At 44.7% G+C, this 27478-nt stretch overlaps 1 protein-coding gene across 10 annotated transcripts in view; it reads right to left on the reverse strand.

The window, feature by feature from the left end:
- UCKL1 (uridine-cytidine kinase 1 like 1) overlaps positions 1-27478 on the reverse strand; it is a 58076-nt gene that overhangs the window by 19985 nt on the left and 10613 nt on the right. For 5 of the 10 annotated variants that reach the window (XR_014492266.1, XR_014492267.1, XM_083360881.1 and 2 more), the window contains exons 2-7: positions 12976-13169; positions 12171-12277; positions 7742-7912; positions 4809-4880; positions 4302-4491; positions 1706-1767 (exon numbers count right to left, since the gene is read on the reverse strand). Coding sequence is in view for 8 of the 10 variants with exons in the window: in XM_083360881.1 (XP_083217007.1) it covers positions 1706-1767; positions 4302-4491; positions 4809-4880; positions 7742-7912; positions 12171-12277; positions 12976-13169 (796 nt within the window). In the remaining 2 variants the exon portion in view is untranslated. Of the gene's footprint in view, positions 1-225; positions 243-1705; positions 1768-4301; positions 4492-4808; positions 4881-7741; positions 7913-12170; positions 12278-12975; positions 13170-14831; positions 14861-27266; positions 27353-27478 lie in introns of those variants that run through there. The other 5 variants (XM_083360876.1, XM_083360880.1, XM_083360875.1 and 2 more) reach the window with 4 other exon arrangements.

Below are 27478 nucleotides of genomic sequence, written 5' to 3' on the forward strand. Positions count from 1 at the left end.
CCAAAAAGCTTGGGGGTTTTGTGTTTTAAATTGAAAAAGGACCCACGCTTTGAGGACATTTTTATTCTCAGAATTGTCAGAGAAATATTTCTTTTTTTTTTTACGGTTTGCTGGATCTTCCTGGGCCCCAGGAAGACATTAATAATTTGGCCTGTGTCGTGCTTCAGATGCCTCGGGGCCAAAGCAGAAGGGAGGAGACAAATCAAGGAGGAAACAAACACTTACCTGACGCTGAGTTCACGCTGCAGGAACAACACAACAAAGACAGTGAAATCAGTCATTATTAAAACGCCAGCAAGGAAACGGGAAGCCGGGAAGCAAATTAATTTAAAAAAAATCAAAATAAAACAGGAATATATCTTCGATATTCACTGCCTCGCAAATTCATGTTTTAATCTTTTTTCTTCAAGGATTCCCGGTCTCGGTTTTGCTCAGAACAGGTTTATGCAATTATTTTGTTCGCTGGTGGTTTCGAATGCCTGCCATTTATTTTACTGGTTTGCTTTGCATCCTGGCTTTATTATTCATTTTGACAAATAACTCAAGGTGGCGAACATATCCAACATACTATCCCTCCATCTATTTTGCACATAACAAAAACTCAGTGAGGTGGGTCAGGCCGGAGAGAGAGGGGCTGGCCCACAGTCACTCAGCCGTGTTTTGTGTCTATGTAACGAGGGACTACAACTCAACCGTCTCCTGGTGATTGGCCCAAAGTCACCAAGCCGGCTTTCATGCCTAAGGTGGGACTAGAACTCACCATCACCTGGTGATTGGCCCAAAATCACTCAGCCGGCTTTCGCACCTCTGTGAAGATCTGACCTGGAAAGTTAACACAACCCAGGTGGCCAGAAAGGCCCAACAGAGGCTTCACTTTCTCAGGGTCTTGCGGAACAACAGGGTAGAACAACGGCTAAGAACCCTCTTTTACCGGTCTACTATAGAGAGCGTCCTCTCGTATGGTATTATGGTTTGGTATGCTGGTCTGATCATATCTACCTGATCCACCAGGGCAGGAAGGTGGGGCATGTTACAGGCCCCATGGACTAGGGATTATCACCTGGTGGGACCTTGGTGGCGGCCCCCTTCTTTATGGAGGCTACCAATGAGTTTGTGTCTCCTCATCTGACCACTCTTGCAATCTGATGGTTAAGCTTCCTCCCCATTTGTCCTGCATAGTCAGAGGGGCAATCCATGCAGGGGATCCGGTAGATTCCATTAGAAGTGTCTCCCACCTCCAAGCAATCTTTACAATGCATAATAATCTTGTCCTCGTATGGTTGCCTCTGGGCAGCTTGCGATGCCCACTTGCAGATCTCGGAAGCTGCGTGCTACAGCTTCTGAAATGTTTTGGATGTATTTCTACCATGGTTGCAAATGTGAAAAATGGTCACAAGTCAATGTTTTCAATGCCCTTGTAGCTAAATGAATGGTTGTAAGTCAAGGACTATCTGTAGAAGACCAGACCGCAGGTTTGCTCAACCAATCTAGGGAGCCCCTGGATAAGCTAAAGACTCTGATCCCGAATTCCCTTTTTTTGCAAACTTTGCAGCAAGGGACATATATTATTAATTAATTTATTTTTTGCAGAAGGGGACTGAAGGTGGCTACCATGTGGCTGACACAAAAAGGTGGACTTGAAGCAAAGAAGAAAAGCTGATACCACCCAATGCAGGGGCTTTCCTGAACAGTCATAAGGTCTCACCTCTTCCAACTGGCTGTGCACGTGCTGGACGATCAAGTCAATAGCAACGGTATTTCCACTACCTGAAACAAACAGAGAGAGAGGAAAAGAGTAAATGTCACTGATTAAGGCCGATATTTGCAGCTCAGGATTGAAATGAGGGGTCCTCGGGGCTCTTGGCTGCTGAGACCAAACCCCACTCCTTCCTTGTCCTGATGACGCTACCTAGTTGGGTAATGAAATATCTTCAAGAAAACTGCCAAGCTCAAGAGAAGTGAATGGCAGTTAACTTCCTGTAATGACCTGGGAAATCCCCTAGAGGGCGCAAGCAGCCTACAGATCCCATGCAAGCAGCAGAATCTAAATTAAGAGTTGCAACTTTCTCAAACCAACTGTTGTGATTCAGGGTCAGCCTGTGGGTTCGGCAGTTGGGTCGGACGACTCAGAGGAGGAGGGAGGTGTTGAAGACCTTGCTGAGGGGGTTGAAGATCTTGCTGATGATAGCCCTCAGCCAGGCCCCTCCCACTTGGTCACCACGGAGACCCAGCTGTGTGAGCCTGACAGTGTGGATGAAGATGACCCACAGCTGGCCCTGTTCAAGGACACCCGACGCAGGAGGCAGTCAATTAGGAGTAAACAGAGGAAGGCAATGGGGCTCCTCGGAAGGAGGCAGAGAGAAGCCACGCCCTGAACTCTATATAAGGGGAATGTGTGGGAGGGCTGGTTTGCTGAAGGCAACCGCTCGGATGGTTCATGTTTCTTTAAGCTTCTGTTTCTTGGTTCGTGTCTTATTTTTGTTGCAATAAATTTGGCAAGCGTATTCCAGCCTCTTGCCGTTTGTGGAGGGGTTGTCCCTGCCTTTTCTGCAGGGCCAGTAGCAGGCTGGTACAGAACACCAACTTCCCATCGAACAAGGCCCAAACCACCTCTGCGAAGATCTGACCTGGAAAGTTAATACAACCCAGGTGGCCAGAAAGGCCCAACATAGACTCTACTTTCTCAGGGTCTTGCGGAAGAACAGGGTAGAACGACGGCTAATGACCCTCTTTTACCGGTCTACAATAGAGAGCGTCCTCTCGTATGGTATTGTGGTTTGGTATGCTGGTCTGACAGCCGCGGATAGGGTGGTGAGCACAGCACAAGACATTGTGGGCTGTCCCCTGACACCGCTGGATGACCTTGCCAAGGCCCGCTGCCTTGGAAGAGTGAGGAAAATTCTCAGGGATGACTCACACCCTGGATGGTATCTCTTTACTCTCCTACCGGCGAGTAGGAGATACAGGAGTATAGCCAGCCGTACCAACAGGCTGAAGAACAGCTTTTATCCGTGGGCTGTTAGGCTCTTGAATGGGAAATAATTTTATAATTTTATGTATGACTGACTTGCGAGGCCGGTGTGTTGTGCAATTAGCTCACATGGTGTAATAAGATGGAGGGTTTGTTGTCACTGTAAATTGGTGGTGGGGGCACGAAGGGAGGCTCAGCCAATCTCAATGTATACATGGTTGTACTTTGACAAAATAAAAAAAATTAAAAAATACAGGTGGTTCTCGACATATAACAGTCTGCTTAGTGACCGTTCGAAGTTACAACGGCACTGAAAAAAGTGACTTATGACCATTTTTCACACAAGCATTGCAGCATCTCCCCGCTCCCCCGGTCACGTGATCCAAATTCAGGTGCTGACTCATATTTATGACGGTTTGCTCTGTCCCCGGCTCACCTGACCATTTTTTAGGACCTTTTTACAAGCAAAGTCAATGGGGAAGTCAGATTCACTTAACCATCGTCTTACTAACCCAACCACTGCAGCGATTCATTTAGCAACGGAGGCAAAACAGGTTGGAAAACTTGCTTAGCCATTTGGGGCTCAGTTGCGGTCGTAAGTCAAGGACTACCAGTTCAGTTATTCCTCGACTTACGTTCGTAGTGGACTCTGTCCGTAACAGCTGTCAGTCATGACGGCCGCAAAATGAGGCACCCTGATGAATTTTTACAACCTTTTTTTTTCTTACAAGCGGTTGTTAAGCAAAAGTGTTGATCGTAAACGACCGCCACCGTCGTTAAACGAACCCATCTTTCACTGTTTTTGTCAAAAATGGGAAGTCAATAGCGGTTTTTAGCCAAAAAAACCATCCTAAATGTGTTTTTGTAAATATACAAATGCAAACCTTAGGAAGTAAAAATTTTCTTCTATTGGAAGCAAAGGATTAGATTTATTTAAACTGGTTGGAAAGCCCTCCCAAGCATTGTTTAAGATAATATGATTTGATATAGAATTAAAAAAATATTTAAAAAAATTACATCCCTGAAATTTTGGCACTGCTAATTTGAAAAATTGCAGGGCAGACTGGAGTGGTCTGTTGGCAGCTGTTAACACAATGTGGGCAATAGAACCTCCAGATTCAGTGGCACTTTACCTTAAATCCTTTCAAGCATATATATATATATATATATATATATATATATATTTGCTACTTGGCTGGAAATGGATGCCAAACACTTTCAAGCGTGAGAAAAATCGGGGCAATTTGAGCAAGAGATCTAGCAAAGGGACACCCCCCCCCCAGATCAAGAATCCAGCCAGGGCAGTGGCAAATAAAAAGAGGATCCCTACCTCGTGGGACCACAATATCGGCGAGTCGCATGGTAGGCTGGATATATTGGTCAAAGGCTGGCTTGACAAACTTGTTATACTGCTTGATGACCCCCTCAATCTCTCGGCCTCGTTCACTGATGTCCCTTCGTAAACGCCGAACCAGGCGGATATCCGAGTCAGTGTCCACAAATATTTTCATATCCAGAAGCTGGGGAGGAAAAAATGAAGGGAGTCAAGTGGCATTTGGGTCCAAAAGAGATCCCTCTATAACAGACATGTCAAACCCGCGACGTCACGTGACGTCACGCAACGTACCGGAGCTTTTTCCCCAGTTGGCTGGGGAATTCTGGGAGTTGAAGTCCGTGCATATTAAAGATAAACACGGTACTAACCCCACCCAACCTAACACACACACACACACACACACACACACAGAGAGAGAGAGAGAGAGAGAGAGAGAGAGAGAGAGAGAGAGAGAGAGAGAGAGAGAGAGAGAGAGAAAGAAGGCTGAAAACCCAGCCTTACCTTCAGGAGCTCCTTATCGGCAAATGCCATAATACCTTCGAATATAATCACGTTGGCTCCATAAAGCATTTTCTAGAAGCAAGAATTGTGCATGGAGAGTTTGATTAAAGTTTGATTAAAACACTTATTTGTTTGTTTGTTTGTTTATTTTTTTTAATCCCGCCTTTATTACTTTGTGAAGAGACGGGGTGGCTCAGTGGGTTAGGATGCTGAGCTTGTCGATCAGAAGGTTGGCAGTTTGGCGGGTCAAATCCCGAGTGCCGTGTAACAGAGTGAGCGCCTGTTACTCGTCCCAGCTTCTGCCAACCTAGCAGTTCGAAAGCACGTAAAAATGCAAGTAGAAAAACAGGGACCACTCCGGTGGGAAGGTAACAGCGTTCCGTGCGCCTTTGGCGTCCAGTCATGCCGGCCACATGACCACGGAGACGTCCTCGGACAAGCGCTGGCTCTTCGGCTTTGAAACGGAGATGAGCACCGGCCCCTAGAGTCGGAAACGACTAGCACGCGTGTGCGGGGGAACCTTTACCTTTACCTTTTATTACTTTGTAAGTAAAGCTGACTTGGATATAAGAAAGCAAAGCACAAGAGTGGTTTATGGAGAGATTAGTGGAAAGGTTTAAAGTTATTTTATTGAGCTGGGTCACCGGCTGTGATGGAATGTAGTCTGGATTCCCAGGAGGGAGGGCTTGCATTTCAGAGGAGCAAGAGACAACTCAGTCCAGACAGTTTGTGGGAGAGACAGAGGGTGAAGACGACTCCTCCCTATTAGTTCCCAGAGTATGTTTTATGGAAAGCCACCATAGATAACCCCCTTCTTGGTCCTATAAAAGGGTCCCCACTCCTAAGGAGGTGCATCTACAAGAAGACCAAGAAGAAGGGCCTTCTTTGTGGTGGCTCCCTCCCTCCCTGTAGAACATCATCCCTGTGGAAATAAGATTGCCCCTCCCCCCCATTGAAACACTTTTGCAAGGCCCTGAAGGCGTAGTTTTGACAACAGGCTTGGGGACCCCAGAGCAGGATGGAGTCCATCAAGTGGCTTATTTGATTGTTGTTGCTGGGGTGTGAGTGTGTCATTGTTTTACTATTGTCCTTGTATTCGGCTTTTATCCTTGTAAGTCGCCCTGTATCACAGAGAGTGAGCTGGGCGGCCGTATAAAATTTCTTACATAAATAAGAGAGCCAGTTTTGCCTTGGTGGAGCAGTGGGCTAATGCCTCCTTAAGTAACACCAGCTGCCTGCAATCAGTGCAGGTTCGCATCCCACCAGGCTCAAGGTTGACTCAGCCTTCCGTCCTTCCCAGGTAGGTAAAATGAGGACCCAGATTGTTGGGGGCAATAAGCTGACTTTGTAATAATGCCGCTTGGGGTTTGTGTGAAAGCCCTAATAAGCAGGCATATACATAGAATGAAGGCTACTGCTAAGCTTGTAAGCCGCCCTGAGTCTTCAGAAAAGGGCGGGATATAAATGGAATTAAAATAAAAAAATAAAAAAATAAAAATAATGGTGACTGTGAGTTCTAGTCCCGCTTTAGGCACAAATGCCAGCTGGGTGACTTTGGGCCAATCACCAGGAGACGGTGAGTTTTAGTCCCGCCTTAGTCATGAAAGCTGGCTGGGTGACTGGTCCAATCACCAGGAGACGGGTTCTAGTCCCACTTTAGTCATAAAAACCGGCTGGGTGACTGGTCCAATCACCAGGAGATGGTGAGTTCCAGTCCCGCCTCATGCATGAAAGGCAGCTGGGTGACTTTAGGCCAATCACCAAGAGACGTTGAGTTCTAGTCCCGCCTTAAGTCATGAAAACTGGCTGGGTGACTGGTCCAATCACCAGGAGACGGTGAGTTCCAGTCCTGCCTCATCCATTGTTTTTCTATTGTCCTTGTATTCGGCTTTTATCCTTGTAAGTCGCCCTGTGTCACAGAGAGTGAGTTGGGCGACCATATAAAATTTCTTACATAAATAAGAGAGCCAGTTTTGTCTAGTGGTGACTGTGAGTTCTACTCCCTCCTTAAGCATGAAAGCCAGCTGGGTGACTTTGGGCCAATCACCAGGAGATGGTGAGTTCTAGTCCTGCGCTAGGCACAAAAGCCAGCTGGGTGACTTTGGGCCAATCACCAGGTCATTGTGAGCTCTAGTCCCTCCTTAAGCAAGAAAGATGGCTGGGTGACTTTGGGCCAATCACCAGGAGACGGTGAGTTCTAGTCCTGCACTAGTCACGAAAGCCAGCTGGGTGACTTTGGGCCAATCACCAGGTCATTGTGAGCTCTAGTCCCTCCTTAAGCAAGAAAGATGGCTGGGTGACTTTGGGCCAATCACCAGGAGACGGTGAGTTCTAGTCCTGCGCTAGTCACGAAAGCCAGCTGGGTGACTTTGGGCCAATCACCAGGTCATTGTGAGCTCTAGTCCCTCCTTAAGCAAGAAAGATGGCTGGGTGACTTTGGGCCAATCACCAGGAGACGGTGATTTCTAGTCCTGCCCTAGGCATGAAAGCCAGCTGGGTGACTTTGGGCCAATTTCTCCCTCTCTCAGCCCAGCCCACCTCACAGGGTTGTTGTTGTCGGGGGAAAACAGGAGAAGGAAGGTGCGTTGGATAGGTGTGCCACTTTGAGTTGTTTGTAAAAATGATAAAGGATATAAATGTATGAATGAATGAATGAATGAATGAATGAATGAATGAATGAATAAATAAATAAATAAATAATAAATATGAATGAATGAATGAATGAATGAATGAATGAATGAATGAATAAATATGGCATGTTGCCCAACTGCCAACCCCTCTGGGCGAATCACAATAAACAAAACCAAGCAATTACAAGAGTTTGTAATTGAGGGAGAAAGCTGAGCTTCCTCAGGCAAAGGAGACGCGTCACCCTCAAAGGGGGCGGAGCTATGACATCAAGCCCCCCCCCCCCCCTCGGAAGCTGGGCTCACCCATTCCTTCTTGCGGCTGTGGGTGGTGAAGTCATAAATGGGGATCTTCACACTTTTCCCTTGCTTGAGTTTTTTCACAGTGGCGATCATCAGGTCAAAATCAAAAGCATCCGGGTGGTCAAAGTTGAAATCGTTGCTGGCAGCCAGTTCTTGCTGCTCTTTCGTCAGAACCTGTCACCGACAAAATGATATTTAGGAGAGAGGGGTAATGAATAGAATAGAATAGAATAGAAGAGAAGAGAAGAGAAGAGAAGAGAAGAGAAGAGAAGAGAAGAGAAGAGAAGAGAAGAGAATAAAGAGAAGAGAATAGAATAAACAGATAATTAGAATAGAATAGAATAGAATAGAATAGAATAGAATAGAATAGAATAGAATAGAATAGAACAGAATAGAATAAACAGATTGTAGAATAGAATAGAATAGAATAGAATAGAATAGAATAAACAGATTATAGAATAGAATAGAATAGAATAGAAAATAGAATAGAATAGAATAGAATAGAATAAACAGATTGTAGAATAGAATAGAATAGAATAGAATAGAATAGAATAGAATAAACAGATTGTAGAATAGAATAGAATAGAATAGAATAGAATAGAATAGAATAGAATAGAATAGAATAGAATAGAATAGAATAGAATAGAATAGAATAGAATAGAATAGAATTTGCAGATGACACCAAGCTGGCAGGAATAGCCAATACCCCAGAAGACAGACATAAGATACAGGAAGATCTGGACAGACTCGAACACTGGGCACTATCTAACAAAATGAAATTCAGTGGTGAAAAAAGTAAGGTTCTACATTTGGGCAAGAAAAACCGCATGTACAGGTATAGGGGGTACCTTGCTCAATAGTAGCAACTGAGAGAGAGATCTCGGAGTCCTAGTAGACAATCAGTTAAATATGAGCCAGCTGTGTGCGGCAGCTGCCAAAAAAGCCAACACACTGCTAGGCTGCATTAACAGAGGAATAGAATCAGGATCACGTGAAGGACTAATACCACTTTACAATGCCTTGGCAAGGCCACACTTGGAATCCTGCATCCAGTTTTGGTCACCACGATGTAAAAAAGAGGTTGAAACTCTGGAAAGAGTCCAGAGAAGAGCAACAAAGATGATTAGGGGACTGGAGGCTAAAACATATAAGGAACGGTTGCTGGAATTGGGTATGTGTAGTTTAATGAAGAGAAGGACGAGGGGAGACATGGTAGCTGTCTTCCAATATCTCAGGGGCTGCCCCAAAGAAGAGGGAGTCAAGCTATTCTCCAAAGCGCCTGAAGGCAGGACAAGAAGCAACGGATGGAAACTAAGCAAGGAGAGAAGCAACCTGGAATTAAGAAGAAACTTCCTGACAGTTGGAACAATTAACCAGTGGAACCACCTGCCTCCAGAAGCGGTGAATGCTCTAACACGGGAAGTTTTTAAGAAGAGACTGGACAACCATTTGTCTGAATTGGTACTATAGGGTTTCCTGCCTGAGCAGGGGTTTGGACTAGATGACCTCCAAAGCCCCTTCCAACATTATTATTGTTGTTATTGTTGTTGTTGTTAGAATAAAAGAATAGAATAGAATAAACGACTTTATTGTCACTTTAAATGTACACTGATCAACATACATTAAAATGAGATTTTGTTGCACTCAGCTCTATATATGTAGTCCTTGACTTACAACCACAACTGAGCTCAACAGTTCTATTGCTAAGGGAGACATTCGTGAACTGAGTTTTGCCCCATTTTACGACCTTTCTTTCCACACCTGTTCAGCGAATCGCTGCAGTTGTTAAGTTAGTAACACGGCTGTTAAGTGTTACCATTGACTTTGCTCATCCGAAGATGGCAAAAGGGGATCACGTGATCCCTAGGGCACTGCAAGCATCATAAATATGAGTCAGTTGCCAAACATCTGAATTTTTGATCACGTTGACCCTGTGATGGCTGTTAAGTGTGAAAAACGGTCATGTCACTTTTTCAAGTGATGTTGTAATTTCGTACGGTCACTAAATGTTGTTAAGTCGAGAACTACCTATAGAAACTACGCTTGGAGATCAAGTTATCTCAACATCTTTGAAACATCTATTTCAAATGTCGTCCCTAACTTTCCCCTGGCACTTTGGGAGAAATAAGTGGGTTTTGGGTTGCAGTTTGGGCACTCGGTCCCTAAAAGGTTTCCCATCACTGATATAAACCGTCTGCTGCCTCTGGCAGGGGGTTAGACTAGTAGATCTCCAAGGTCCCTTGCAGCCCTAGGATTCTATGGTTTTAATGTTAGACAGGAGACTTAACAGGAAAGTCAGAGCTGTATAGTACTTTAAAGGTAAAGGTAAAGGTTCCCCCGCGCATGCGTGCTAGTCATTTCCGACTCTAGGGGGCCGGTGCTCATCTCCATTTCAAAGCCGAAGATCCAGCGCTTGTCCGAGGACGTCTCCGTGGTCATGTGGCCGGCATGACTAGACGCCAAAGGCGCACGGAATGCTGTTACCTTCCCACCGTAGCGGTCCCTATTTTCCTACTTGCATTTTTACGTGCTTTCGAACTGCTAGGTTGGCAGAAGCTGGGACGAGTAACGGGCGCTCACTCTGCTACGCGGCACTCGGGATTCGACCCGCCAAACTGCCGACCTTCTGATCGACAAGCTCAGCGTCCTAACCCACTGAGCCACTGCGTCCCTTTTGTATAGTACTTTACTAGGAAGTTAAAAGAACTTAAAATCAAATCATACTGTTGCTCAGAAAACTACAGGAATATGTCAATTTAATCAACAAGATTTGGGCTGGAGTCACAGATTAATAGTATAACAGAGTTGGAAAGAAGCTTAGAGCTCTTCTAGTCCAACCCCTGCTCAAGGCAGGAGACCCTATTCCGTTCCGGACAAATGGCTGTCCAATCTCCTCTTAACAACCTCTGGTGATGGAGAACCCACAACGGCTGGAGCACCCACAACTTCTGCAGGCAAGTTGTTCCACTGATCAACTGTTCCAGTTAGGAAATTCCTCCTTAATTCCAGGTTGCTTCTCTCCTTGATCAGTTTCCACCCGTTGCTTCCCGTCCTGCCTTCAGGTGCTTTGGGGCAGCCCCTGAGATATTGGAAGGCTGCTATCATGTCCCCCCTCGTCCTTCTCTTCATCAAACTAGAGGCACCCAATTCCAGTAGCCGTTCCTTATATGTTTTAGCCTCCAGTCCCCTGATCATCTTTGTTGCTCTTCTCTATACTCTTTCTTTACCTGACTGACTTAGGACATCAAACCATGTAATAGGGCTGTATTATTATTATCCTTCTCATCTTTCCTAATACCTATGTCTTCTTATGACTATCAGTTGTTTTTATGATTTATGTTGATTGCTTTGATTTAGTATTTTATGTATCACTGAGTTCTGTATCTTATGATCTATTCTATTCTATTCTATTCCATTCCATATTTTCTATTCTATTCTATTCTATTCTATTCTATTCTATTCTATTCTATTCTATTCTATTCTATTCTATTCTATTCTATTCTATTCTATTCTATTCTATTCTATTCCATTCCATTCCATATTTTCTATTCCATTCCATCTATTCTATTCTATTCTATTCTATTCTATTCTATTCTATTCTATTCTATTCTATTCTATTCTATTCTATTCTATTCTAATTCTAATTCTAATTCTAATTCTAATTCTACAATCTGTTTATTCTATTCTATTCTGTTGTTGTTAGCTGCAAAGTCCTGTCCGACCTATCGCGAACCCATGGACAACATTCCTCCAGGTCTTCCTGTCCTCTACCATCTTCTGGAATCCATTTAAGCTCATGTCTATTCTATTCTATTCTATTCTATTCTATTCTATTCTATTCTATTCTATTCTATTCTATTCTATTCTATTCTATTCTATTCTATTCTATTATTCTATTGTAATTCTATTCTATTCTATTCTATTCTATTCTATTCTATTCTATTCTATTCTATTCTATTCTATTCTATTCTATTCTATTCTATTCTATGCTATTCTATTCTATTCTATTCCATTCCATTCCATTCCACAATCTGTCTATTCTATTCTATTCTATTCTATTCTATTCTATTCTATTCTATTCTATTCTATTCTATTCTATTCTATTCTATTCTATTCTATTCTATTCTATTATTCTATTCCATTTCATTCCATTCCATTCCATATTTTATTCTATTCTGTTCCATTCCATTCCGTTCCATTCTATTCTGTTCTATTCCATTCCATATTCCATTCCATTCCATTCCATTCCATTCCATTCCATTCCATTCCATTCCATTCCATTCCATTCCATTCCATTCCATTCCATTCCTATATTTCTATTCTCCTCATTACCCACACCTGAGCTGTCGAAGGGGAGGTTGTCACTGCTGGCCCTCTCATTCTGCCTGCCTGGATTTTTCCAACTCCGGAGCATCTTTGTAGCTGTTCTCACCTTATAAAATGAGTCCATGGAGAGCAATACCACCCACGGCACGTCCAACGCCTCGATGATCATCCTGGCCACTGTGGTTTTCCCGGAAGCGCTGCCCCCACCCAGACCTGAAGAGGGAGCAAAGCCATGCCGGGTCAGGAATTCTGGGAGTTGAAGTTCACAGGTTGCAAGCTTGTTATCGTTGCCCGTCTCTGTTCTGTCCCAGCCCACGTGAGTCCTTGTTATGCTCACAAAGAGAAACCACTCTTCCAATCAAGCAGGCAGGAACCGCAGGAAAAAACCCAAACCCCATTTATTCTCACAGACCTGAGTCAATGTCCAAGGCAAACAAACACAGTCCACAGAAACTCGATTCCTCAACACGAACAGTGGCCTTCGGCAACCAGCACCTCCCACACCTTCCCTTTTATAATTCAGCCCAGACGTGGCTTCCCAATGCCTTCTCCTTTGCCTTTGGAGCCACCCCATTGCCTCCCTCTGTCCTACTCGCTTCTCTTGCCACCGCTGTCCCAGCTGTGCTTCATCACTGTCCAACTCAGACTCCCAGCACAGCTGTGTCTCAACCTGAGAGCGAGTAGAGGGGCCAGGCTCCTCGTCCGAGTGTAAATCTCGGAGCTCCTCAGAGCCTTCCTCTGACGTAACTCCAGGCCCCTCCTCCTCCTCCTCCTCTGATTCCTCAGACTCAGCTGCCAGATCCACTGGCTGGCGAGGAATCACACCAGTCTCTGGTTTATTCATAGGGATCGGGGCCTAACCGCCTCCTGTCCCAAACTGCCCCTCTCCAATCCAATGTGGCACCCCTTACCGATAACAAATGCCTCTTTTGACTGGGTGCCATGTTCGTTGTACCAGGGGGGTCGGCCCGCAGTGTAGATGGTCCTTTTACTGGTACGCAGAAGCGGAGGCTCCGATTTAGACTGGCTGGTGGTGCGCTTCCGGGGGGACCTGTTTCCGATAATTGTGGGCAGCAGCCGGTCCAAGGTGTCCACACTGTTGCTGCTACAAGGGAGGAGAGAGAGAAAGAGATCAGCTCCTGATCACCACCAGGCAGAATAATTGAGTTGGTAGGGACCTTGGAGGTCTTCTAGTCCAACCCCCTACTCGAGCAGGAAATCCTACACCAGGGGTAGGCAACCTTTGGCTCTTTCATGACTCGTGGACTTCAACTCCCAGAATTCCTGAGCCAGCCATGTAGACTAAGGAATTCTGGGAGTTGAAGTCCGCAGGTCATAAAAGAGCCAAGGTTGCCTACCCCTGTCCCATATCATTCCAGATAAATAACTGTCCCATCTCTTCTAAAAAAAAAGCCTCCAATGTTGGAGCACCCATAACTTCTGGAGGCAAGTTGTTCCACGGGTTAATTGTTCTCACTGTCAGGAAGTTTCTCCTCAGTTCAAGGTTGCTTCTCTCCTTGATTAGTTTCCATCCGTTGCTTCTTGTCCTCCCCTCAGGTGTTTCAGGCAAAGAGGTCCAAGACTCTGCCTTCAGGTAAAGAATAAGGACTCCTTGGTCCTCAACCGGATGGCCTCCAGATCTATGGGGTGATGAGGGGCACCTGTCATGCAGGGCTACAGAACTCCAAATGTGGTTATTTAGGTGTGTGTGTGGGGGGGCATCAAGGACTTTTCTGCCAAGGAGGCAGGGGAGGATGGTCAACCCCCCCTGCTTCTTTCTTGGCTGAGGAGCCCAAATCATGGACGGGGCTAGGAAAAAAAGAGCGTGAGGGAGGAAGAGGAGGAGGAAGAGAAGGAGAGGGAAAGAGGAGAGAAGAGGAGGAGGAGACAGAGACAGATGTGGATAGGAAGAGGAGGAGGGGGAAGGAGAAGAAAAGTAGGAGGAAGAGAAGGAGAAGAGGAAAGTGAGAAGACAGACAAAGAGGACAGGAGGAGGAGGAGGAGGAGGAGGAGGAGGAGGAGGAGGAGGACTGTGGGGTCCTTGGTGCTCTCTGAACTTGGGTGTTTTTCTTGAAGATGTTTCATGACCCAACCAGGGAACATTATCAGTGCTAGAAGAAAGTGGGGTTGGAGGAGGAGGAGGACTGTGGGGTCCTTGGTGCTCTCTGAACATGGGTGTTTTTCTTGAAGATCTTTCATGACCCAACCAGGAAACATTATCAGTGCTGGAAGAGAGTGGGGTTGGAGGAGGAGGAGGAGGAGGAGGAGGAGGAGGAGGAGGAGGAGGAGGAGGAGAACCTCCATCTTGCACCACTCATAACTTCACTCTCCATCATCTCCATCTGGTGGGAGTTGATGAAGCTTCCAAGGCACCAGGCTGAGGACAGCTACCAAAATAACAGATCTGGGAGCTGATGAGGACAGAATGAAGTTATCACCCACTTGCAGACCTCACCACCTCTAGAACTGGGTAGGATAATGGAAGAATCACGCGCCTTGTGACGTTATCTCACGCGAGGACGTAAAATTGCGGAGGTTGTGTCACAATGCCAAGGACGCCTTCTTGCCATTCACGTCTGCCCAGTGTGATTGTCGCTGGCGGAGCTTCAGTTGACACGCCGCTGGGATTAAAGGCCTACAAGCCATGGGTAGCAGCCACATGTGTCGCACAACATTTATGTGCTGAGGTCATGACCTCATTGAGCCCCTCCCCCTTTTGCAAGTCCCTGCAGAGAGGCCACACCCCCTGCAGTTACCCCTAACTTACCCTACCGCAGCACACATTTTACGCACTTTGTCCTGCGTTGTGTGCTACAGGTAGTCCTCAACTTATGATCACAAAGGAATTCCAAATTTCGGTTGCTAAGCAAGACAGCTGTCAGGGTGGATCATAATCGATGATTTTTTAAAAATAAATAAATAAATAAAATATTGGATTTTTTAAAAATTTAAATTGGATTTTTTTTTATTTCTGTCAAATTTATTTCAACAAAATGCTTTTGGGGTAAAAATCTATCTAAAGATAGTTTTCCATTTAAGATACATTAATAATTTAGTCTATTCAGCATGAAATGGAGCTTAGTTGGTAGCCTTAGGCTGTATATTCTGCACCATTTACATTTTTGGTAAACCCACTCAAGCAATCCAAGCTCTGCAAGCTTTGAGATAACTTGCCCTGCACTGATGCATTCACACAATTTCACAGTAACTATGAGATAAATCATAAAACCAAGTTCAGGAATATTCCTTTATCCCATGGTTTTGCACATCTATGTGCACTACAAACTGCATGATTTTTTTTTTGAAGAGAAATGCATGCAGACTCTTAAGTGTTTTAATTAAATAAAAGAATTTGAGTAGTTCTCCAACTACGTGCGGTTAACCTATTAACCTAAAATCAGTTCTGATATCGCTGTTTTACTAACCCGACAGCTTATTATTCTAAATAGGAAACTTTCATTTTGTTTGCAAATAATAATATTAAAGGTTATAACTACCAGCCGGAATGAGTCCTTAAAGAGCAGCTGTCATTTCAGATCCATCATGGCAGCGCCTGTCAGCGGGCATCCACTCACCTGATGCTGGCCACGCCCTTCACCTTGTTAGCGTCAGTGCCGCATCACCAGCCGTCCCATTAAAGTGAATGGGACTGTCGGTAAGTCAACAGCGGATCCGAGGGGGAGCCGCTGCAGGACAGAGATGACAGAGGCTCTTTAAAAATTATGATTTAAATCGAGGTGATTTAAATCAAGCCTTTTTACTAGTGATTTAAATCATGATTTAAATTGTGATTTAAATCGACTTGATTTAAATCAAATTCCCCCCCCCCCGACAGCTGTTAAAATAAGTTGCTGATGTGGAGACTCTAGAAAGAGTGCAGAGAAGAGCTACAAAGATGATTGGGGGACTGGAGGCTAAAACATATAAGGAATGGTTGCTGGAATTGGGTATGTCTGGTTTAATGTAGAGAAGGAAGAGGGGGGACAGGATAGCAGTCTTCCAATCTCTCAGAGGCTGCCCCAAAGAAGAGGGAGTCAAGCTATTCTCCAAAGCACCTGAAGGAAGGAAAAGAAGCAATGGATGGAAACTCATCAAGGAGAGAAGCAACCTGGAACTAAGGAGAAATTTCATGACCTATTAGAACAATTAACCACTGGAACTACTTGCCTCCAGAAGTTGTGGGTGCTCCATCACTGGAGGTTTTTAAGAAGAGACTGGACAGCCATTTGTCTGAAATGTATAGGGTTTCCTGCTGGAGCAGGGGGTTGGACTAGAAGACCTCCAAGGTCCCTTCCAACTCCTATCCTATCCCATCCTATCCTATCCTATCCTATCCTATCCTATCCTATCCTATCCTATCCTAGCCTATCCTATCCTATCCTATTCCATTCCGTTATTCTATTATTCTATTCTATTCTATTCTATTCTATTCTATTCTATTCTATTCTATTCTATTCTATTCTATTCTATTCTATTCTATTCTATTCTATTCTATAATGTTTATTCTATTCTGTTCTGTTCTATTCTTTCATTTTCTATTCTACTCTACTCTACTCTACTTTATTGTATTCTACTCTCCTCTCCTCTCCTCTCCTCTACCTTACTCTACTCTACTCAACTCAACTCTACCTTACTCTACTGTACTCTACTCTGCTCTACTCTATTACATATGGTATAGGTGAAGGAAAACTAACTCTAAAATCCCAAGACTTCTTCTAACCAAAGCATATGACATTCCCAGCCAAACCTCCCAGATGTCTACTACGTAATTCATGTAAACACCTTCCGGTTTTGAGAACCGTCTACTATCTTCTTCACAGCGGTTAGAATGTCCTTGAAAAGTTCTTTTTCCTCAACAAACATCTGGAGAGAACTGGAGAGATTTCGATTCTCTAACTAGCCCATTCGAAGCCTCATCTACTCCCCCTCCCGCCCTATCCTTATGACAAGATGAAAACAATAGGATACGTAGGTGCCAGGTTTTCACTCTTGACACGGTGACAGTTGTAAGTCGAGGCACCCATCTGCCTGGACCCAATTTTACAACCAATTTTCCTGAAAGTCATGAGATTGTTAAGCGGATCCCAGAGTCATACATCCGAACCCATTCATCCGAATGGGCAAGTTTTCGCCTTAAACTGCCAAAAAAAACCCCAAACGCTGGCAACCCCCCCCCCACCATTTCGGTTTCCAGGTAAAACATTTGCGTTTTCAGTCGATAAGCCAACTGTATCCTTTCAGGATTTCAGACTCTAAACGTGCCTCTAATTAAAGAAATCAACTAGACATTGTTGAAAGAAAAGTCTTCATCGTGGTTCAATCCAAGGCGGGAATAAACAAGATGGCGACTGCTTTAGAAAGAAGGTTGCGGTTTATTGAAGAGGAGAGCCAGACAGGAAGATAGCTCTGGAAGAAAAGAGAGAGAGAGAGAGAGAGAGAGAGAGAGAGAGAGAGAGAGAGAGAGAGAGAGAGAGAGAGAGAGAGAGAGAGAGAGCGCACACGTAGGAAGTGGGTATACCCTCTGGAGCAGGGGTCGGCAACCTCGTCTCTTTTATGACTCGTGGACTTCAACTCCCAGAATTCCTGAGCCAGCTATGCTGGCTCAGGAATTCTGGGAGTTGAAGTCCACGAGTCATAAAAGAGACGAGGTTGCCGACCCCTGCTCTGGAGCCTTTCGTCTGCAGTTGTTTCCTGTTCCTGCTGGAGGCTTTGTATTTCCTGTGTCATGAATTTTGACCTGTCCCCCTTTGGGTTAATAGGTTAATCCTGTCTTAGAGTTTGGGTGGGCTATGCAGATTTTAGGTGTCTTTGTCTTCGTAACAATAATAATAATAATAAAGTTGGAAGGGACCTTGGAGGTCATCTAGTCCAACCCCCTGCTCAGGCAGGAAACCCTATACCATTTCGGACAAATGGCTGTCCAGTCTCTTCTTAAAAACTTCCAGGGTTGGAGCATTCACAGCTTCTGGAGGCAGGTTGTTCCACTGGTTAATTGTTCTGACTGTCAGGAAGTTTCTCCTTAGTTCCAGGTTGCTTCTCTCCTTGACGAGTTTCCATCCGTTGCTTCTTGTCCTGCCTTCGGGTGCTTTGGAGAATAGCTTGACTCCCTCTTCTTTGGGGCAGCCCCTGAGATATTGGAAGACTGCTATCATGTCCCCCCTCGTCCTTCTCTTCATTTAACTAGAGTCTAGACCAGAGGTAGGCAACCTCGGCTCTTTTATGACTCATGGACTTCAACTCCCAGAATTCCTGAGTCAGCATTGACTCAGGAATTCTGGGAATTGAAGTCCGTGAGTCATAAAAGAGCCGAGGTTGCCTACCCCTGAACTAGACAGACCCAATTCTATCAGCCGTTCCTTATATGTTTTAGTCTCCAGTCCCCTAATCATCTTTGTTGCTCTTCTCTGTACTCTTTCTAGAGTCTCAACATCTTTTTTACATCTGCATTTCTACAGAGCTGGTTTCTGCTTGGGGGAGGGAGACCTGGGGCTATTAAAAAAAAACTGGGCATGCTTTTCTGCCTCTTTAAGATCCGTTGAGGAAATATATTTTTCTGCCCTTTTAATATTTCCTTCTCTGGGCAGGCGGACTTGCCACAACATACAAAGGGGGGGGGGGGAAAGGAGTAGGTTTTAAAAGATGTCTGTCTTCACACACACACAAAAAAGGAATCAATTTTTCCTTTTTATAATTAGCCACTCACTAGGGATTTTTTAATAGCAACCTCTTGCACAGAATTTGCACCGATCGAGCCTTTCTCATTTTTTTTTTGATAAATATAATTTTATCTTTATTTCTCTTTTACTGGTCTGCTTGCCATTGAGTTATTCAAAAGGAGAACAGCAGGAAATGGTTTCTTCTGGGTTGTTTTTAAGCGAGTTCGTTCTTATCTGTAGATCCCAGATGGAGCCAAAATAAAAAGGGAAACACCACCCAGCTAAGAGGAGATTAAGGCTGACCACAGGCTGGGTTTTGGCCAGCTGGCAGGATAAGAGAGCAAAACAAGGTCACTGTGGAAATTTGAACCCAAAAGTCTTGCCTGCAAAGTTTCCTGCCACAGAGCCTCTCCTTTCTATGTACCTCAGAATTCAGAATAACAGAACTGGAAGGTTCCTTGAGCTTTTCAACCTTTTCACCCATTGTGCTACTTTTAGGATATGGCGACATCCGAGTACCACCAGTCGCCTAGCAAGGTGTCAAAAACTTGACCAAAAAAAAAAAAAGGAAAAAAAGTGATGAAGTACAGGTAGTCCTCGACTTACAACAGTTCGCTTAGTGACTGTTCGAAGTTACAACGGCACTGAAAAAAGTGCCCCCCAAGCCACCGCCGAGCAAGACACCTGCCTGCCCGCCCGGCATCGCTCTTCCTCTTGTCCGAGGTTTTCGTTGTTGTGAGCATTTCTGTTAAGGATTGGCAGCGTGGGTGGGAGGTGTTTGGTTTTTATCCCCCCCCAATCTGCTGGGTGGTTGGAGCAGGTTTTGGTCACTGCACATGACCCTGTGACCGTCATAAATATGAATCAGGTGCCAAGCATCTGAATGTAAATCACAAGACCCTGGAGATGCTGCAACATTCCAGCTGATCGGCACTTCTTCTGGGCTCAGCAGAGGTGCCAGGATCAGTGCCGAGCTCCAGCTGGCGCCTGGCGCTGATCCTGGCGCTTCCGCTGAGCCCCGACAGCCCTGCAGCTCCAGCCGTCTCTCACTCAGGCTTGTGCGGCGCTGGTCGCGTACCACCTGCCAGGTGCCAATGTACCACAGGTGGTATCCGTACCACTGGTTGAAAAGGGAGAAGGGCGGTATACAAACATAATAATATATAAATATATAAAGCCCTGTTCTAGTCCAACCCCCTCCTCAAACAGGAGACCTTAAACCATTCTGGACAACTGGCTATCCAGTCTCTTCTTAAAAACTTCCAGTGACGGAGCACCCACAACTTCTGAAGGCAAGCTGTTCCACTAGTTAATTGTTCTCATTGTAAGGAAATTTCTCCTTAGTTCTGGGTTGCTTATATCCTTGATTAGTTTCCATCTGTTGCTTCTTGTCCTGCCTTCAGGTGCTTTGGAGAATAGCTTGACTCCCTCTTCTTTGGGGCAGCCCCTGAGATATTGGAACACTGCTATCATGTCACCCCTCGTCCTTCTCTTCGTTAAACTACACATACCCAATTCCAGCAACCGTTCCTTGTATGTTTTAGCCTCCAGTCCCTTAATCATCTTTGTTGCTCTTCTCTGTACTCTTTCTAGAGCTTCAAGATCTTTTTTACATTGTACTGACCAAAATTGGATGCAGTATTCCAAGTGTGGCCTTACCAAGGCATTATAAAGTGGTATTAACACTCCATGTGATCTTGATTCTATCCCTCTGTTAATGCAGCCTAGCACCGTGTTGGCTTTTTTGGCAGCTGCAGCACACGGCTGGCTCATATTGAAGTGATTGTCCACTAGGACTCCGAGATCCCTCTCACAGTTACTACTATTGAGCAAGGTACCACCTATTCTATACCTGTGCATTTGATTTTTCCTGCCTAAGTGCAGGAACTTACATTTCTCACCATTGAACTACATCTTGTTGTATATCAGGGACATAAGAGGGGAAAAAAATCAGCTTGCATTTGAATTTTGGGTGCATGAAGCAAAATACCCGAAGCAAAATCAAGATTTTCTTCCAAATTCACCGTTTCCTGGATTTTACCACACCTTCTCCCACCCCTAGTTTGGCTTTTTTTGTGTGTGTGTGTGTTTTTTTTTAAAAGGAATTAGGGAAAAATTTACTAAGCACAAAAATGTCAATGACAATCGTGAAACCAATGAATTCTTTGAAGGAAAATATTTGCAAAACCTGTGCTTAACAGGCCAAATTGCAATCACCATCCTTTGAAAGTTCTAAAATTCAACAAACCGAACACAATGTGGAAAACTGTGAGGTGGGGGGTGGGGGGTGGGAAAGCCTGGGTAAACTTGGCCATTCCCAAGACAAATCGGAATCCGTTCTGGGGGGAAAAAAAGCAATCCAATTATTATTTTCTCTTCATCGGCAAAGTATTTAGCAACCAGCAAACTCCCCCAGCAAGAATTGGATAGTGAAAGTCAACCCCCAAATGCTTTAAGTTGTTCCATGAGCGGTAAACAAACCGGGTTTTATTCCCAGAGTGACGTCAACAGGAGCAAACGATGCCACGGACAAATCAGTGCCCAGAACATTTGTTACCTTATTTATGCACAAGGCGTTTGCTTGGATGTTCAACGCAACTGAGTTTGCAAAGGGGACTTTGAGACTTCTGGTCTAGACCAATATGTACAGGTAAATTACGCACGCTGCTCTTGTGGCTATTTTGTCCCCCCAGAAATATAGCTCTGATTTTTCCGTTCGTCTATAATGTATTATTTATTCGAATTTGTTTTAGCTAGCTTTTATTACTTTGTCAGTAACTCAAGGCGGCAAACATACCTAATGCTTCTTCCTCCTGTTTTCCCTACAACAACAGTCCTGTGAAGTACGGTGGACAAAGAGAGGGGGACTGGCCCAAAGTCACCCAGGCCAGCTTTCATGCCTAAGGCAGGACTAGAACTCACCGTCTCCTGGTGATTGGCCCAAAGTTACCCAACTGGCTTTCACACCTAAGGCGGGACTAGAACTCACCATCTTCTGGTGATCAACTCAAAGACTCCCATATAGCTTTCATGCCTAAGGTAGGACTAGAACTCACTTTCTCCTGGTGATTGGCCCAAAGGTACCCAACTGGCTTTCATACCTAAGGCGGGACTAGAACTCACCATCTTCTGGTGATCAACTCTAAGTCTCCCATATATAGCGTTCATGCCTAAGGTAGGACTAGAACTCACTTTCTCCTGGTGATTGGCCCAAAGTCACCCAACTGGCTTTCATGCCTAAGGCAGGACTAGAACTCACAGTCTCCTGATGATTGGCCCAAAGTTACCCAACTGGCTTTCATGCCTAAGGCAGGACTAGAACTCACCGTCTCCTGGTGATTGGCCCAAAGGTACCCAACTGGCTTTCATGCCTAAGGCAGGACTAGAACTCACAGTCTCCTGGTGATTTGCCCAAAGTTACCCAACTGGCTTTCACACCTAAGGCGGGACTAAAACTCACCATCTTCTGGTGATCAACTCAAAGTCTCCCATATATAGCGTTCATGCCTAAGGCAGGACTAGAACTTACTTTCCCCTGGTGATTGGCCCAAAGTCACCCAGGCAGGACACATGTCTAAGGTGGACTAGAATTCACCGTTTGCTGGTGACTGGCCCCAGGTCACCCAGCAGGCTTGCATGCTTAAAGAGGGACTAGAACTCACAGTCACCTGGTGTTTGGCCCAAAGTCATCCAGCCAACTTTCACGCCAAAGGCGGGTCTAAAATTCACCATCTCTTGGGGATTGGCCCAAAGTCACCAACCAGCTTTCATGCCTAAAGCGGGACTAGAACTCACCGTCTTCTGGTTTCTAGGCCAGCGCCTTCACTACTAAGTAAAATATGGATCTGATACAAGTGTGTAACGGCAGAATCAAAGAGTGTCTGTGTCTGTCTGTCTGTGTGTGTGTGTGTGTACACAGAAAAAGGAATACAAGATTTTTTTCCCCTCAGCCTTTTCCCCAGTTCGGTTGGGACTCAGTTCCTAGCAAAACCCTGAACTTGGTGAAATTCCTGGGAAATCTGCAAGCCCAGCTAGAGGGCACCAGGTTGCAGAAGGGTAGCAAGCAAACGTCCGGTGTGTCAGAGAGTATCTTAAGGATATATTTGTTTACAGCGGCCTTGAGTTGGCTTAGAGATTTGGATACCAAGTTTCTGTTCACAGGGTAAGGTTGCAGAACGGAGGAGAAGGAAAGGACCAGTTCAGCAAAAACACATCCCAAAAAATACATCCTGACAGTTAGAACAATTAATCAGTGGAACAACCTGCCTCCAGAAGTGGTGAATGCTCCAACACTGGAGGTTTTAAAGAAGACATTGGACAACCATATGTCTGAAATGGGATAGGGTTTCCTGCCTGAGCAGGGGGTTGGAGTAGATGACCTCCAAGGTGCATTCTATTTCTATTTCTATTATTTCTATTTCTATTTCTATTCTACCCTATATTCTATTCTATTCTATTCTATTCTATTCTATTCTATTCTATTCTATTCTATTCTATTCTATTCTATTCTATTCTATTCTATTCTATTCTATTCTATTCGATTCTATTCCATTCCATTCCACTCCACTCCACTCCTCTCTTCCGTTCCGTTATTCTATTCTATTCTATTCTATTCTATTCTATTCTATTCTATTCTATTCTATTCTATTCTATTCTATTCTATCCTATCCTATCCTATCCTATTCTATTCTATTCTATTCTATTCTATTCTATTCTATTCTATTCTATTCTATTCTATTCTACTCTACTCTACTCTACTCTACTCTACTCTACTCTACTCTACTCTACTCTACGGTTGCTTCTCTCCTTGATGAGTTTCCATCCATTGCTTCTTGTCTTGCCTTCAGGTGCTTTGGAGAATAGCTTGACTCCCTCTTCTTTGGGGCAGCCCCTGAGATATTGAAACACTGCTATCATGTCCCCCCTCGTCCTTCTTTTCATTAAACTAGACATGCCCAATTCTAGCAATTGTTCCTTATATGTTTGAGCCTCCAGTCCCCTGATCGTCTTTGTTGCTCTTCTCTGCACTCTTTCCAGAGTCTCAACATCTTTTTTACATTCTGGTGACCAAAACTGGATGCAGTATTCCAAGTGTGGCCTTACCAAGGCATTGTAAAGTGACAAATAGATTTAAGGAATTAGATCTGATAGACAGAGTGCCTGAAGAACTATGGACAGAGGTTCGCAACATTGTACAACAGGTAGCAACCAAAACCATCCCAAAGAAAAAGAAATGCAAGAAAGCAAAATGGCTGTCTGAGAAAGCTTTGCAAATAGCTGAGGAAAGGAGGGAAGCGAAAGGCAAGGGAGAAAAAGAAAGATACGCCCAATTAAATGCAGAATTCCAAAGAATAGCTAGAAGAGATAAGAATGCCTTCTTAAATGAACAATGCAAAGAAATAGAAGAAAATAATAGAATAGGGAGGACCAGAGATCTTTTCAAGAAAATTGGAGAGATGAAAGGAACGTTTCATGCAAAAATGGGCATGATAAAGGACCAAAATGGCAGGGACCTAACAGAGGCAGAAGAGATTAAGAAGAGGTGGCAAAATTACACAGAAGAACTATACAAGAATGAGCTTAACGTCCCTGATAATCATAATGAGGTGGTCACTGACCTCGAGCCAGACATCCTAGAATGTGAAGTGAAGTGGGCCTTAGAAAAGCTGAGCAACAACAAAGCTAGTGGAGGTGACAGTATTCCAGCTGAGCTATTCAAAATCTTAAAAGATGATGCAGTAAAAGTGCTACACTCAATTTGCCAGCAAATTTGGAAAACTCAACAGTGGCCACAGGATTGGAAAAGATCAGTTTACATTCCAATTCCAAAGAAAGGCAGTGCCAAAGAATGTTCAAACTATCGCACCATTGCACTCATTTCTCATGCTAGTAAAGTTATGCTTAAAATTCTACAAGCTAGACTCCAGCAGTATGTGGATCGAGAACTACCAGAAGTACAGGCAGGATTTCGAAGAGGCAGAGGAACTAGAGATCAAATTGCTAACATACGCTGGATCATGGAGAAAGCTAGAGAGTTCCAGAAAAACATCTACTTCTGCTTCATTGACTATGCTAAAGCCTTTGATTGTGTGGATCATAACAAACTCTGGCAAGTCCTTAAAGAGATGGGCATACCAGACCATCTTATTTGTCTCTTGAGAAACCTATATGCGGGCCAAGAAGCAACAGTGAGAACTGGACACGGAACCACTGACTGGTTCAAAATTGGGAAAGGAGTCCGGCAAGGCTGTATACTGTCGCCTTGCCTATTTAACTTATATGCAGAGCACATCATGAGAAATGCAGGGCTAGATGAATCAAAAGTTGGAATTAAGATTGCCGGAAGAAACATCAACAACCTAAGATATGCAGATGATACCACTCTAATGGCAGAAAGTGAAGAAGAACTAAAGAGCCTCTTGTTGCGGGTGAAGAAGGAGAGTGCAAAAGTTGGGTTGAAACTTAACATTAAGAAAACCAAGATCATGGCATCTGGCCCTCTCAATTCCTGGCAAATAGATGGGGGAGAAATGGAGGTAGTGACAGACTTTATTTTCCTGGGCTCCAAGATCACTGCAGATGGGGACTGTAGCCAAGAAATTAAAAGACGCTTGCTCCTTGGGAGGATAGCCATGGCAAATCTAGACAGCACACTAAAAAGCAGAGACATCACCCTGTCAACAAAAGTGTGTATAGTCAAGGCTATGGTCTTCCCAGTTGCAATGTATGGCAGTGAAAGCTGGACCATAAGAAAGGCTGAGCGCCAAAGAATTGAAGCCTTTGAACTATGGTGCTGGAGAAGACTCCTGCGAGTCCCTTGGACTGCAAGGCGATCAAACCGGTCAGTCCTAGAGGAGATCAACCCTGACTGCTCTTTAGAAGGCCAGATCCTGAAGCTAAAACTCAAATACTTTGGCCACCTAATGAGAAGGAAGGACTCACTGGAGAAGAGCCTAAAGCTGGGAAAGGTGGAGGGCAAGAGAAGAAGGGGACGACAGAGAATGAGGTGGCTGGATGGAGTCACTGAAGCAATAGGCGTGAGCTTAGATGGACTCCAGAAGATGGTAGAGGACAGGAAGGCCTGGAGGAACATTGTCCATAGGGTCGCGATGGGTCGGACACGACTTCGCAACTAACAACAACAACAACAATTAACACTTCACATGAACTTGATTCTATCCCTCTGTTGATGCAGCCTAGCACTGTGTTGGCTTTTTTGGCAGCTGCAGCGCACGGCTGGCTCCTATCTAAGTGATTGTCCACTAGGACTCCGAGATCCCTCTCACAGTTACTACTATTGAGCAAGGTACCCCCTATTCTATACCTGTGCATTTGGGTTTTCTTGCTTAGATGCAGAACCTTACTTTTTTCACCACTGAATTTCATTACTTGCCACCATTTGTTTAGCAACCGTTTGAAGTTACAATGGCAGGAGAAAAAAGTGACTTTCGAGCAGTCCTCACGCTTACGACCATCACAGCATCTCCGTAGTACTGTGATCAACATTCATGTGCTTGGCAACTGGCATGTATTTGCAGTGCCTGAAGCATCCCAGGTTCACGTGACTGCATGATTCACTTAACAACTACAAAGATTCATTTAACAACAGGGCCTAAAAGGTCACAAAAGTAGGCAAAACTCACAAGAACTGTCTCACTGAATGACATAAATTTGGGGCCCAATTGCGGTCACAACTCGAGGACCACCTGCACACTCTTTATAATCCCTATTTTCAATGCAATGCAGAAGCCAGAAAAATATATACATATATAACTTCCCCCAGCCCACATCTGACACCTTTAAAAATACCTATCTATGACTATTAACGTTCTGGTGCACCCCGAAACTACAGCTGTCTTCAACATTGTGCTGTAGATGTTGAGACTCTAGGAAGAGTGCAGAGAAGAGCAACAAAGGTGATCAGGGGGCTGGAGGCTAAAACGTACAAGGAACGGTTGCTGGAATTGGGAGCGTCTCTAGTTTAATGAAGAGAAGGACCAGGGGGGACATGATAGCAGTCTTCCAGTATCTCAGGGGCTGCCCCAAAGAAGAAGGAGTCAAGCTATTCTCCAAAACACCCGAAGGCAGGACAAGAAGCAATGGATGGAAACTCATCAAGGAGAGAAGCAACCTAGAACTAAGGAGAAACTTCCTGACAGTTAGAACAATTAATCAGCGGAACAACCTGCCTCCAGAAGCTGTGAATGCTCCAACACTGGAAGATTTTAAGAAGAGACTGAAATGATACAGGGTTGCCTGCCTGAGCAGGGGGTTGGACTAGAAGACCTCCAAGGTCTCTTCCAACTGTCTCATTCTGATCCCCAAAGATTCAAAACTTCCTGATCTGACATAACCCCAGATTTAGCTAAGCACCACAATCTATCTTTTTTTTTGGTGCGTGTGTGTATGTGTCTCCTATTCTGCTTCAAGCCTTCCTGTAAAAACACACACATGCATTTCCTTTGCAAAAAGCCAGGAAAACCAAGTTTAGGGGTTGGGGTGGGGGAAACTGAGGTTCAGCAACGCTCTGGATACACGCTACTCACCCACCGCCGTCAGTTCCCAAAGCCCTGAAGCCGGAAATCCTTGCCCCTGAATAGGCTGGCGATTGGTTCATCTCGACTAAATCCCAGAGAGGTGGGAACAGGGGGGGGGGATTTGGCAGGGAAAAAAACGACTTTGGGGAGAGGGGCTGATTCAGGTTATGGGCCGAACTCCGTTGCCTTGAAGTCTCATCCTAGCCTGGAAAACATTCGGG

Source organism: Vipera ursinii (genome assembly GCF_947247035.1).
Source record: "Vipera ursinii genome assembly, chromosome: 3".
Taxonomy (NCBI): domain Eukaryota; kingdom Metazoa; phylum Chordata; class Lepidosauria; order Squamata; family Viperidae; genus Vipera; species Vipera ursinii.